Source organism: Galeopterus variegatus, unplaced genomic scaffold, assembly GCF_000696425.1.
Source record: "Galeopterus variegatus unplaced genomic scaffold, G_variegatus-3.0.2 Scaffold1858, whole genome shotgun sequence".
Lineage (NCBI taxonomy): Eukaryota > Metazoa > Chordata > Mammalia > Dermoptera > Cynocephalidae > Galeopterus > Galeopterus variegatus.
In genome coordinates, this window is record NW_007727969.1 from 307,832 (window position 1) to 321,963 (window position 14,132).

Genomic DNA, 14,132 nt, shown 5'->3' on the forward strand with positions numbered 1-14,132 from the left:
CAAATTGCTACAATAGTCCCTATGGAGTAATGTCGTGCATGTTGTAGGATCACAAAAAAACATAACACCAAGGTCAAGGGTTCAGATCCCCAACCAGTCCACCACCAAAAAAAATCCCCCAAAATCAAAACATGAAAACAAAAAGAAACGTAACAGGGAGAAGTAGGGGACTGTAAGTTGCATAGACATTTACATTCTCCTAAGAATGACATAAGGCTAACTGATCTGGAGCACAGATGATTTAAATATGAACAAAAACCACAAGAACAACTTTTCTAAAAACTGTAGGCTTTTTTATTTAATTAAGAGGTAGACAGATGAACATGGAAGGCTATCCCATTTAATTTGCCCAAAACTCATATTCCACTTCATTCATCCATCCCACACTGCCAGAAGTCTTAAATGATCAAGATTGCCAAGTCTTTTTTTTCCTACTTCTTCTTAGCAACAGTTAATGAATTGCCTGTAAAGAAGTTACTACTAACTTAAATTTTCACTGTGTCCAAAGAACTTCATCCCTCTAAGAATTTCCCATACATGCCAACAGAACTTGCCACTACTGACAGGAGGGCATAATTCAATGACTCTATTTCTACAAGAGACTACAAGGAAAGTTTCAGTTACATTTTTTGTTGTTAAATCCCTGTGCGTGTTAGGGCAGAAGCTGGTGAAATCAACAAAGCAGAGCACGCTATCAAATGACTCTGCATGGTTGTATTAAAAAAAAAAAAAAAGCAAACACAAAAACAAAAAACACACAAGCTATTTTCAGAGACAACATTAAAACATAATGGAATTGAAGCCTCATACAAAAAGTAGAGAAATATGTACAGGAATTCACAGCCCAGAAGGAAAGGGATCTCTTTAGGAACGAGTGGAAACCTGTTTGATGATCAAAGGCAAACTTTCACATTTTCATTCAGGTCCCCAGGAGAATCTGGAACATAACCCAACACTAGTGCTAAAAGTTAGCTTGTAGTAGGAGATTAACTTTTTTTTCCCCTCAGCTGTCCTACCCCGAGACAAGAGGACAATATCGAGGAGGGTGCTATTCTCTACTTAATCGGAGGACTCTGGAAGAATCTGGGCTTAGGAGAGGTCATAGAGCAAACAAGCGGGGAGGCCAGTACCAGAACTGAGGGGTCTCCTCCCAGAAGCTCAGCTCAGAGCTTAATGCTCAGCTGCCCTTCACCACAGGCCCACCTCTTCCTCAAATAGGAAGTCATAAAGCTGTTTTTAGGCAACCCCAAAAGCTACAACTCTTTGCTAACATATAGTATTGGGGAAGTACAGAAGTTCTCCAGGCCTGTTTCATCATCTACAAAGTAAGGCTAAGACCTACCACAAAAGGTCCTGAGGACTAAATGTATATAAAAAGCTTAGTACAGTGCCTAACACTAAATGGTGAACAGGGCTGGCAGTTAGCTCAGTTGGTTAGAGCGTGGTACCGATAATACCAACATCCAGGGTTCAATCCCTGTACCAGCCAGCCGCCAAAAAAATAAAATACAATAAATGGTGAAAATTTATTGAGAACTCTTCAGTAGTAAGATTATTAAATTGACAACAGGATACAATGGCATGTACTCAACCAGTGGTCTAACCTCTCAGGCATAGCTCAGACTAGGGATAGCCTTATCCTGTTTCTATTAAAATACTCTAAATAACTCAAAAACTCAGAATAGGAATCATCAACTGAGTGTGCAAAGAAATGTGCTTTTCATTAACTGTTCTGATCCAGGGTAAAGAGATAAACGGTCAAGATTGAACAACCCAACACAGAATTTTAAAATAAAGCTGAGCTACAAACACACGCGTGTGCACTCTTTGTAGCTTTCTATGTATTAAAAAAGCTAGAAACTATCTACACAAAATAAGTCACAGCAAAATAGTCCATTCAAACAAGAAGACTTCAGGTATTAAAAACGAGTAGATCTTTATGTGGTAACATGAAAATGTCTAGGCTGTGCCATTAAAGAGGAAAGTGCCAAATTGCTACAATAGTCCCTATGGAGTAATGTCGTGCATGTTGTAGGATCACAAAAAAACATAACACCAAGGTCAAGGGTTCAGATCCCCAACCAGTCCACCACCAAAAAAAATCCCCCAAAATCAAAACATGAAAACAAAAAGAAACGTAACAGGGAGAAGTAGGGGACTGTAAGTTGCATAGACATTTACATTCTCCTAAGAATGACATAAGGCTAACTGATCTGGAGCACAGATGATTTAAATATGAACAAAAACCACAAGAACAACTTTTCTAAAAACTGTAGGCTTTTTTATTTAATTAAGAGGTAGACAGATGAACATGGAAGGCTATCCCATTTAATTTGCCCAAAACTCATATTCCACTTCATTCATCCATCCCACACTGCCAGAAGTCTTAAATGATCAAGATTGCCAAGTCTTTTTTTTCCTACTTCTTCTTAGCAACAGTTAATGAATTGCCTGTAAAGAAGTTACTACTAACTTAAATTTTCACTGTGTCCAAAGAACTTCATCCCTCTAAGAATTTCCCATACATGCCAACAGAACTTGCCACTACTGACAGGAGGGCATAATTCAATGACTCTATTTCTACAAGAGACTACAAGGAAAGTTTCAGTTACATTTTTTGTTGTTAAATCCCTGTGCGTGTTAGGGCAGAAGCTGGTGAAATCAACAAAGCAGAGCACGCTATCAAATGACTCTGCATGGTTGTATTAAAAAAAAAAAAAAAGCAAACACAAAAACAAAAAACACACAAGCTATTTTCAGAGACAACATTAAAACATAATGGAATTGAAGCCTCATACAAAAAGTAGAGAAATATGTACAGGAATTCACAGCCCAGAAGGAAAGGGATCTCTTTAGGAACGAGTGGAAACCTGGCTATTTTACACAGCTAATTTTGAGACAAGTCATATTTAGCACAAAAGCGATTATAGCACAAGTAACACTTCCCTCCCCCAGCTCCCAAACTTTAAAAAGACTATTGTCAGTCTTCGATAACACTGTAATCATTCTTCAAGGGAGCAGGAATATGTAAGGTGGTCCCAAACATTGACACGAACTTTAATCTCACTCAGCTTCACACGCTGATGATGACATATTTGAAGACTGCCATGACAGCAGCACTGATAACACCAGAAATGGGGACTGTGACAAACCAGGCCATAAAAATGTTGCGAAAGAGTCGCCAATCAACAGCCTTCTTGGATCGGAGCCAGCCAACGGATACAACAGATCCCACCTAGGAGAGAAAGACAAAGGAAAACTGGTTACTAAAACTGTATGAGGCCAATTCCATGAAAGCTGGTTTATAACAGGTTAAGATTACTTGTGGGAAGATGAAGGCAACATAAAAATCCAATCGTTAAATCTGTGCTAATTATGATAAAACGACATGAGAACACTTTCTTTTTCCCTTCTGAGCTACTAGAATTTAATGAACATGTACTGCTTTTGGTAATAAATTAAGTTTTGGGTTTTCCAAAGATCATTTAGAGGGCAGCTGATATTAGCCCTAAAAGATGATCTCCTGCCCAGATATCCTGACAGAAACAATGACTCAGCAGGCTCCACGACGGATGAACTGAAGTTCTCTTAAGGAAGCCAGTTTCTTCCTCTTCCTGTCATTATTATATAGTGACCAAGCAACCTTAATATTCAATAAGTTTCTCAGTACTTCAATCCTGAGAGGCCCTGAATTCTCTTAAGGAAGCCAGTTTCTTCCTCTTCCTGTCATTATTATATAGTGACCAAGCAACCTTTATATTCAATAAGTTTCTCAGTACTTCAATCCTGAGAGGCCCTGAATATGCCTTCTGTAAATAAACTGTCCTTCCAACAGTCCAACAAGCTTCACAGACTTTTTAAAACCAGGGCTTCAAGCTATCACCCACCTAGCCAGAACCAAACTACTAACAAGTTTATTAGCACATACCCAAACGACACTGAATGGCTTTCCCCAAAGAAAAAGAACATAATGGTGCTAAGCAGAAATGACTCTTGACATATGAGGGAGGATTAAGTAACAAAGGAAGAGGTCAATAGCCAGAAATCATAGCTAGCTCTCTATAAAAGAACTTTCCTAATACTTGGGGAGAATATATATTTAACTGCTTACATAAATAAGAACAGATGCAAAAAATTATAAAACATAAGCCTTTATTCTTGTGGTCACTTGTCCTAAACTTGTAAACTCTTCAAAAGACTCCAACTGCACAAAACTTTCTAAAGCAAAATATTGCAGAAATAAAATAAAAATCCCTACATTATTACCAGAAACCATTCAAAAGATACATTATATTCCCATGACACTTACTTTGCAATGTGTTGTACTAATGGGAAGGCCGATATTTGATGCAATTACCACAGTGAGAGCAGATGCCAGTTCAATACTGAAGCCACTACAGACACAAAAAAATTCTGGTGAAGAATTTAGTTTCATCTTTTGGATAAGCTAACACTACCTCAAGTTAACATAATCCTGCTTTGTTCTACCTAGTGACAAAACCTCCACTGACATCTTTATTTGCTATAACTCCTGAAACCTAGTATAAACAGGGCCATAGGACTCCCCTTTACCCTAACGCTTGATGTTTTAAGTTCTTGTGGAAGTTCATTATTAAAGTTTGCACTTCTATTTTGAAGAATTAAACAGTCTTAGCTCCCAAGTAAAGGCAAATAAAAGCCAAGTATACACAGCTATTCACTCTTAGCACATACATTTTTCTCAAAAGTTATTTTGACCAAAATGTTTAAGGGTTAAACAATAAGTAAAATCTAAAAAGTTCACACCAATAATGAGAATAACATCTGGAAACTTGTACTCTAACCAGACTTGTGTGTTAGCACTACACAGTATTACATCTCTTAAAATGAGTATTAGCCTAAGACCTGCTTTCCCAACTTACCTAGAGGGTGTGATTGGTGTCAGATCCTTTCCCATTGTCTGGATAACTCTCCTTCCCCAAACCCACAGACCAATACAGATACCAACACCACCATAGAGTAGAAGCCATATTGGTGTTGCCACTTTTGAAGAAACATCTCCTGTGTCATAAACCAGATACAAAGCAACCAGAGGACCAATGGCATTGCTGGAAGAAAAGAGGACAAAGAAGACTTCTCAGGAAGAACTAGATCTTAGCAAAATCCAATTTGCTGAATGACTTCCTAGGTTGTCTAAAGCATAGCTTTCAAGCTCATTCAGTACACAAGCCTTTCTTTCAAAGGCAATAAAAGGAACCCCAACATTCACAACAGAAGAGAATGAAAGCTGTTCTGATGGAGCGGAGTGCCAAGCATTTGGGGTCCTCTTTCCTCCTACAGGTAGCTTAAAGCAATTCCTGGGTTCTAATGAACAGTTTACAAACCACAGAACTAAGACTAACGACCTACAAATTCATTTTACAGGACAGTGATTTAAGTTTTTCATCTTACATCCCACAATTTACTATCAAAGAACTAGATAACATCTTGATAGGCAAAAGGCTTCTCTGTGAAAGACATCTGCGTTTATATTTAACAGAAGTAAAGTTTAAAATATTTTTTGTAATCTCTCTAAAGAATAAAACTTTACTGTTTTATTAAGTTAATAACGGCTATTACCTCAACCTATCTACATTATTCAGTGTACCATGGGAGGCAGAGTACTACTATCACAAGCACAGGCTTATAAAAATGATAAGACAGTTTTAAAAGTCAGCAATACTAAGATTCAAAGTCGACTGACCTGACGTCATTGCCACCATGGGCAAATGACCCGAAGCAGGCTGTAAGGATCTGCAAGAACTGGAAGAGGAGAGAGACTTCAGGCTTATCCTGGTCATACCATTCTTCTAGAGAGCCACTACTTCCTTTTCTGTTGCCCAGACCCATCTCTGCCTTGACACTGATGTCCAGCTCAGATGCCGAATGAAGGTCTGACACAGCATTGCAGTAACTGGTGTAACTGTCCATTCGAATTCGCTTCTTGGTGTCTGCATTAGGCCACGTCAGCTTCTCCATTTCTTCACCCTTCTGTTCACCTTCTTTGGCACGGAATGAATCCAGAGGCATGCCACATATTGCCATGGTATAGGAAGTATAGCTATTATTTCGCCTCAAGGGTTTGTCACCAGAGTCTCCCATGCAGTCTCCCACCTTGGCTAGATGTAATTTATGGAGCAGCTCTTTGTACAAGCCAGAATCTTTATGCACGGTGTGATACTGATAGTGGCCACTGGAGTTTATCTGGTTGCTGACGGCTTGACTGAACTGAACAAGGTTCCCACTGGGCAACTGCACTGCACCTAGCCAAGAACAAACAGGTAACATTCAATACAAAGAGCACCAAGTCCAAAACTTCCTCACTTCTACACAGGTAACAAAGTGAAACTCTAGGAATTTCAACTCACTGTCGATGGTGCCATCTATGCTGGTTTCTTCTTTCAGGTCCACACTGGGAAGCCTCTCTCGCTCTGGAGCTTCCTCCAAATCTCCAAGTTTGAAGGAGACTGTTCTCTCCTCCACCACAGCTCGGAGGGGCACAGTGGTGGGCCCTACCTCAGAAACAGGATTCCTGCTTTCACCATCACCAAGAGACAACTTTGTTTCTTCATGGTCTTCTTTCAAGCTATTCTTTTTGTCCATTAAGGGGCTTTCAGAAGGACTACACTTTATTTCTCCTAGAAGAAAAGGGTTTTTTTGGTTTGGTTTTGACCAAACTACCTTGTTCTGTTCCACACATCTCCCCCCCGCTTGTTCTCCCACCCCGAAAAACCCATCTCAAAATAAGAAAGTATGTAAACTTCAGATAAAATTCAGGAGGATTTTCCTGCCTGCTTTATTATTTGCCAACAACTCATCTTTCACTCAAGAACCAGCAATGCAGTACACCCTGTAAAAAGGGTAGCAAATTTTTGTTGTAAAGGGCCAGAGAGTAAACATTTTAGGTTTTGCAGGCTCTGATGCATCACACTTGTTTTTGTTTTCATTTTTACAACTTCTCCAAATGAAAGGACTCTCTTCCCTCCCTGCCGACCCATTCTATAGTGGAAAGTGGCTCAAGCATTCCGGACAACTAGAAACCTGCACCTGATTCATGTTCTTTTCAAAAAAGGACTCTCCCAAATTTCAGTCCAAGAGTTCAAAGTGACACAGCTCAAGGGAGACAACTAAAGATGAACACTTAAATGTCCACCTCTATAAAACAGAGATGTGCCTCACTGTTCTAAATCCCATGACAAGATAGGAATATTTTCTGCCTTTCATGCCAGTGCTCAGTATGTTTACCTATCGGTTCAGCACCTCAAACTAGACGAGCATTAAATCCAGACTTGTCTCATCTCCCAGAGTGGTGGAAAAATGAGGTCAGGGAGTTTTTGAAAGCCTCATTCCCACTGTGCACCCGGCACAGCCAGACTAGCACAGATCCTCTCGGAAGCTCCTCAATTCAGCTGCAGTGACGCAGCATTCTTCCTAATGCCACTGCAGTCCGTGCATCCCTCCGCTCCCAAAGCACAGACTGTGAATCACTCGCCTAGCCTTGCAGACAGAAAGAGGCAGAAAATGACTCTTCTAAAGAGAGCTGGCCAGTTAAAAAAGGAATGCAAGATTTAAATAAGACTAATACTAACCAAAATTTACTTGCTACTTAATCACACAATAATATGTGGTAATGGTCTGATTCCTTCACATGACACTTGAGAATGGCTACTTTTAGACTTTGAGCTACAATTCTAGCATGAGTACTGTGTATCTGTATATGAATTTGTATTAAACGACATGGGTATTTGTAATACAACATGTGTACATGTATTCTAGCACACATACACTATCAGATAAACACATTTCACTTAGCTTTGCTTGTCTGAATTTGAAATCATGAACAGCGTAGTTGGGGCAAATGTTTCCTCTACGAAAATATTTTTTATTAGGTACCTCAAATTTTTTTTTTAATGACTACAATTTCTCTGTATTTACTATGTCACTGGCAACTGACCAAGGTACATTGAAAAAATAGACTAAATGACCTGCTTGTCTCTACCACAGGTCGAATACTCTTTATGACTAGGGCTCAGGTCATTTTAAGTCCATTTAAGAACATAGCCTGGACAACAAACCCATATCCTCAAATTTCCATTTAAAATCTTTGTCAATCTACCCAAATAGATTTTTACAGGTGGCCAAACAAAAAGAAATAAGCAGAACATTAGTAGTTTAATTTTTCCACTGCAATTTATTACTTACGTTCGATTTTTCTCTTCATCCTGGGACATACAAAGAACCAGACGATAAGGGCACAGAAAACTGCACAGCCCACCGAGATGAGGATGGTACCCCACAGAGGAAGTTTGTCAAAGCCCAGCACTAGGAGATAAAATGGTGCATCTTGAAAACCCCAGGGCAACGGCCCCCTGCAATAATGTGTAAACCCTCCTCTGGGGACTCTGAGGGGTTCCCCAAGCCAGCCCATCACCCTCGACAGCTGCTGTCGGCTAGAATTCCGCAGGGCTTACTGTGCTAATGGCTACACAAATTTGGGAGAAAAATCCAGCGATCATAGTAAACACACCTCAGCTTGGTCCACCTGAACATCTGCTAGACTCAAGTGCTCTAAGCTTTCTCACAAACTACCTCTTTTCCTTCACTTTAGAGGACAGTGAAGATTGATATACTATATGAGGACCTGAGACTAGCTATGAAAAAGACAAAATCATTCCACTCTCCTGCTCCTGATTGTAACTATCATAACATCTGCACAAACAGATTTACTTTAATGTCAGAAAAGTACGCCAGTAGCCACACTTGTCATGTTGATATAACTCTCTGTGGAAAANAAAGAGAGCTGGCCAGTTAAAAAAGGAATGCAAGATTTAAATAAGACTAATACTAACCAAAGTTTACTTGCTACTTAATCACACAATAATATGTGGTAATGGTCTGATTCCTTCACATGACACTTGAGAATGGTTACTTTTAGACTTTGAGCTACAATTCTAGCATGAGTACTGTGTATCTGTATATGAATTTGTATTAAACGACATGGGTATTTGTAATACAACATGTGTACATGTATTCTAGCACACATACACTATCAGATAAACACATTACACTTAGCTTTGCTTGTCTGAATTTGAAATCATGAACAGCGTACTTGGGGCAAATGTTTCCTCTACGAAAATATTTTTTATTAGGTACCTCAAATTTTTTTTTTAATGACTACAATTTCTCTGTACTTACTATGTCACTGGCAACTGACCAAGGTACATTGAAAAAATAGACTAAATGACCTGCTTGTCTCTACCACAGGTCGAATACTCTTTATGACTAGGGCTCAGGTCATTTTAAGTCCATTTAAGAACATAGCCTGGACAACAAACCCATATCCTCAAATTTCCATTTAAAATCTTTGTCAATCTACCCAAATAGATTTTTACAGGTGGCCAAACAAAAAGAAATAAGCAGAACATTAGTAGTTTAATTTTTCCACTGCAATTTATTACTTACGTTCGATTTTTCTCTTCATCCTGGGACATACAAAGAACCAGACGATAAGGGCACAGAAAACTGCACAGCCCACCGAGATGAGGATGGTACCCCACAGAGGAAGTTTGTCAAAGCCCAGCACTAGGAGATAAAATGGTGCATCTTGAAAACCCCAGGGCAACGGCCCCCTGCAATAATGTGTAAACCCTCCTCTGGGGACTCTGAGGGGTTCCCCAAGCCAGCCCATCACCCTCGACAGCTGCTGTCGGCTAGAATTCCGCAGGGCTTACTGTGCTAATGGCTACACAAATTTGGGAGAAAAAACCAGTGATCATAGTAAACACACCTCAGCTTGGTCCACCTGAACATCTGCTAGACTCAAGTGCTCTAAGCTTTCTCACAAACTACCTCTTTTCCTTTCTTCACTTTAGAGGACAGTGAAGATTGATATACTATATGAGGACCTGAGACTAGCTATGAAAAAGACCGATCATAGTAAACACACCTCAGCTTGGTCCACCTGAACATCTGCTAGACTCAAGTGCTCTAAGCTTTCTCACAAACTACCTCTTTTCCTTCACTTTAGAGGACAGTGAAGATTGATATACTATATGAGGACCTGAGACTAGCTATGAAAAAGACAAAATCATTCCACTCTCCTGCTCCTGATTGTAACTATCATAACATCTGCACAAACAGATTTACTTTAATGTCAGAAAAGTACGCCAGTAGCCACACTTGTCATGTTGATATAACTCTCTGTGGAAAAGTTCTCTTTGAAAGCATGACCAAACTAAGATACAGAAAACAGATTTGTCTTTCAAAAAAGGAAAAGTTTAGTAGTAAAATAGTTTAAAGTTTTGTCTTTCAAAAAAGGAAAAGTTTAGTAGTAATTTCACTAACAAGCCTTATCTTAAAAAGAAACTTATCTACCAACACTTTTCACATGGCTCAAGGATCAGTAATAGCCATAAAGTGTTACTTGCATGCCAATAGAGTCCAAGCTGCTACCCTGTACTAAAGACAGAAATAAAGCATTATACAATCCTATGTAAGCCTGAAAGATGCTATAATGATCTGCAGTTTATACAATAGCTCAGTTACTTATACTCATTTTGCTTTATTTTCCTTATTAGATATTAAATTACTTTGAAAAATGGAAATTCTATTGCCCACCCCCAAATGATTAATCTTTAAAAATCAGAAATAAATTGAGGTTCCCCTCAAAACTAAAGTTCTATGGTGACTGTCATTTCATTTTAAGTGCTTTCAATACTGATCACGTATTCATACAAACTAAAATATACATGAAATTTAATCAATCTCTAATACAATTTACATCTGCTATGTTCCAAGTCAAAACAGGAAATGAAAGACGTGTTTTTCTTATAAATGATCCATACAGGACAAAACAAAAATATGAAAGTTTCCATTTTCAAAAACAATTGAAATTTTGTTTCTAATTTCACTTAACTATGAGCTTTGCTGCTATCACATAAAACATAAGTGCTTAGAGGCTCATGGGAGACTTTTCAGTTCAGCATGAAGGAGAACTCAATTTACAACAGCATGGAAATTTGGCATACAAGTTTTTTTTCATTGCACCATTTGGTAAGGAGTCTGGTATCCCATAAGATCAATATTCTTATAAAGCTGTGTTTCTTTCCTGATTATTCCAAGAATAAAGGCAAGGTTAAAAATATTTAGTTCAATCCATTTTGCTCAGTGACATTACTTCAGTGAGGTTTAAGAAGCAAATCACAATCCATTAGTCGGAAATGAAATCAATATAGTGAGCCACAATGAGCATTAAAAAAAACCTAAAAAGAGTATTTCAAAATATGAGCACACAGTACATAGTAAGAATAAGTGGCTTCATAACACTATTCCAGTTATCTTTCTCTCTCTGCATGTGTGTCCTGGGCAGCAACATACAATATATTTCTTCCAGTGGGTCACCATCAAGAGATTAAATGCCACTGACTACACAGACACAGACCACCAAGCCAAGCAAGCCTAGATACCAAAACTGTACTGTCCTGACGACAAGTTACAAGTTATCTACCTTTTGTAGCTGCTAAATTAACCATGTAGCACCATAATTTAATCCGTGCCTTGCCTTAGTCCCAACACGAAAATATTTCAACCATATTCTCACAAATTATTTTTCCTCTCAGCTGCATGAATTCTTCTTCCAAGTGCACTTAGACCAGGTGTTAAACATCCCAACTCTTCTCATTCAAGCAGATTCAGGGAGTAAATTTAGTACTTAGAAACAAAAGTAGCTCCGTTTGGGAGAGAAAAATGAGAACATCCAGCAAACCAGTCCTAGATGACTGACTATTGAAGACCACGTATAACTAATGACTCTTCAGTAGTGGAGATCAGTATCAATTCCAGCATTTTTAGCATAGATAGGAGAAAGGGAGGGAGAAGATCATATTATCGGTGAATCCTGTGAAGACTAAAGAGGAAAGGTCTGCAGTGATTTAGAATCTGAGCAGGTCTCTTTGGTTGAAAAACTATCTAGGTTAACTCAGCATACACTAGCCTGCAGCCTTCTGAAATGGGCGCAGGCCAGCCACCTTCTAGGAGATTTCAGCCCTGTAAAGCAAAAAGGGGTAAATTGGGCATTTAATGCAAGTTTTGTAAACAACTTTAAATTCACATTTAGATATTTTGATATACACTTACACGGTGCTCCAGTATACATGATGGAAAAGAGGTTTATTCCAACTGTGCAGGCATAGAAAACTGGCAAAGCTCGCAAACCATTAGGGACAGGATTTGCCTGTAAAACGATTAAGATCAAAATCTTAAAAGCTGTAAGTTAACCCACTTCCCACAGGACCTTGTAACGGAGCAGGTTCAGGAATTACAGTGCCATATTACTCTCCACAGTAGTTTCCAAGGCCAAATAGGCTTTTCCTTTGCAGTTGCTCCTGGAAGTCTCCCTACAAAGGTTAATTCCACCTTCTAACTACAGATTTTATTTTTTTTTTGTTGTTGCTATTTTTAATATGAAGTCTACCTATACCAGTGACTGATAACGTCCTGAATAATCAGTTGGTTAATTCCACCTTCTAACTACAGATTTTATTTTTTTTTTTTTTGCTATTTTTAATATGAAGTCTACCTATACCAGTGACTGATAACGTCCTGAATAATCAGTTTCAGTACCCATGTTCTAAGGTATCTGAAGTCCACATGTAAATCTGAGCACATGCCTGAGGATATATTACTATATTTGTAACAGATGTCAAAAAACTGACTATGAGATATTAGAACACTGCCTACCTGGCTTTATACTTTCAAAGATTTATTGAAAATAAAACATGGAGAATATACCTGCAACCACCCATCTTATCTCAACATCTGATAAATATGCCATAATTAATGCTTTGCCAAAATGCAAAGATAAAAATCAACTGTGCACTAGGTCATCCACTCCTTCAACAGACTGTGTGCCAAGCACTATTCTGGGCACTAAAATATAGGAGGGAATGAGAACAAGTTCCTGTCCTCACAGAACTGACATTCACATTCTAGTATGGGATAATAAAGTACTGAAAAATGCTGTGAAGAAAAATAAAAGGTAAGGTGACAGTGATGGAAGGAGGGGCATATTTTAATTCAGGGGGGTCAGGGAGTGAGCATCAGCTGAGCAGAAACTTGAATGTAGTAAGCCAACAAGCCATGTACATTAACTAGGGGTAGAGAAGCCAGCCACCTGGCTACTTAGAGGTTGAATGTTCCAGATATCTGGAAGTACAGAGGCCCCAAGGCAAAAACTTGAAATGTTTAAGGAACTGCAAGGCCAATATGACTGAAAATGAGTTCCACTTACAATGAATGTACATTAATTCTACAGGAAAACACCCAAGTCAAACGTTTAAAGAATGGGAGCACAGATCTGAATAAATATATGAGATGGCCAAACTCTAAAGACCTTAGCCTAAAGGTTTAATGCTATCATGATCAAAATTCCAACAGAAAATCTTAGAGGGGAAAAGATAGAGGGAAAGACCCAAAGTGATCTAAAGAGTCTGACAAGAATTATCAAAACACTGGGGAGACGGAGGTACCGGCTTAACATCAATGAAACAGAAGAGAAAGCTCAGAGAACCATGGGTGGAGTTCAGGTGCCCTGTCAATCAGGAGAGACAGGCCATCATTGAAAACCACTGTGACTCAAAGGTACAGAGAAAAAAAAAAAAACACAAAAAAGCCACTGTGAATTTTACCTCTTATCCACTGTTTTAAAAAATGTGAACAGATAGCATGTTCAGCATCCCTGAATAACTCAACAGTGCTGGTCACACCCTGAGGGCAGTTAACAAGGTTATGAACCTGAACAGAATATTTTTCTTCCAAAGACTATCCATAGTTATAAGAAAATTCTCCCAAAAACCTAAGGCATTCCCCCACAAAAGGTTAAAACCCACTAGGGTTCTATAGACATTATGTGGGGACTTCCCTTAACAGCTTTCCAAAGACTATTTGGCAATATGGTTATTACAAATCAAAGTGTAACTGACTGGTCAGAGTTAAGTAGCCTATGCTCAATCAACTATTCCCTAAGGTAAACAAACAATACTAGTTAGGAATGGGATAGGGAATGAAAGACACTACAAATAGTTTATTATACAATAGAGGCGCATGGTTTATTTGTT

General features: G+C 38.7%; 1 protein-coding gene across 2 annotated transcripts in view; it reads right to left on the reverse strand.

The window, feature by feature from the left end:
* Positions 1 to 271: 271 nt before the first annotated feature.
* SLC20A1 (solute carrier family 20 (phosphate transporter), member 1) overlaps positions 272 to 14,132 on the reverse strand; it is a 17,498-nt gene continuing 3,637 nt past the window's right edge. Inside the window, exons 4-11 of one of the 2 annotated variants that reach the window (XR_550990.1) lie at positions 12,154 to 12,250; positions 9,481 to 9,600; positions 6,387 to 6,656; positions 5,723 to 6,281; positions 4,902 to 5,087; positions 4,310 to 4,394; positions 2,871 to 3,235; positions 272 to 882 (exon numbers count right to left, since the gene is read on the reverse strand). Coding sequence is in view for 1 of the 2 variants with exons in the window: in XM_008579327.1 (XP_008577549.1) it covers positions 3,074 to 3,235; positions 4,310 to 4,394; positions 4,902 to 5,087; positions 5,723 to 6,281; positions 6,387 to 6,656; positions 9,481 to 9,600; positions 12,154 to 12,250 (1,479 nt within the window). In the remaining variant the exon portion in view is untranslated. Of the gene's footprint in view, positions 883 to 2,259; positions 3,236 to 4,309; positions 4,395 to 4,901; positions 5,088 to 5,722; positions 6,282 to 6,386; positions 6,657 to 9,480; positions 9,601 to 12,153; positions 12,251 to 14,132 lie in introns of those variants that run through there. The other variant, XM_008579327.1, reaches the window with a different exon arrangement.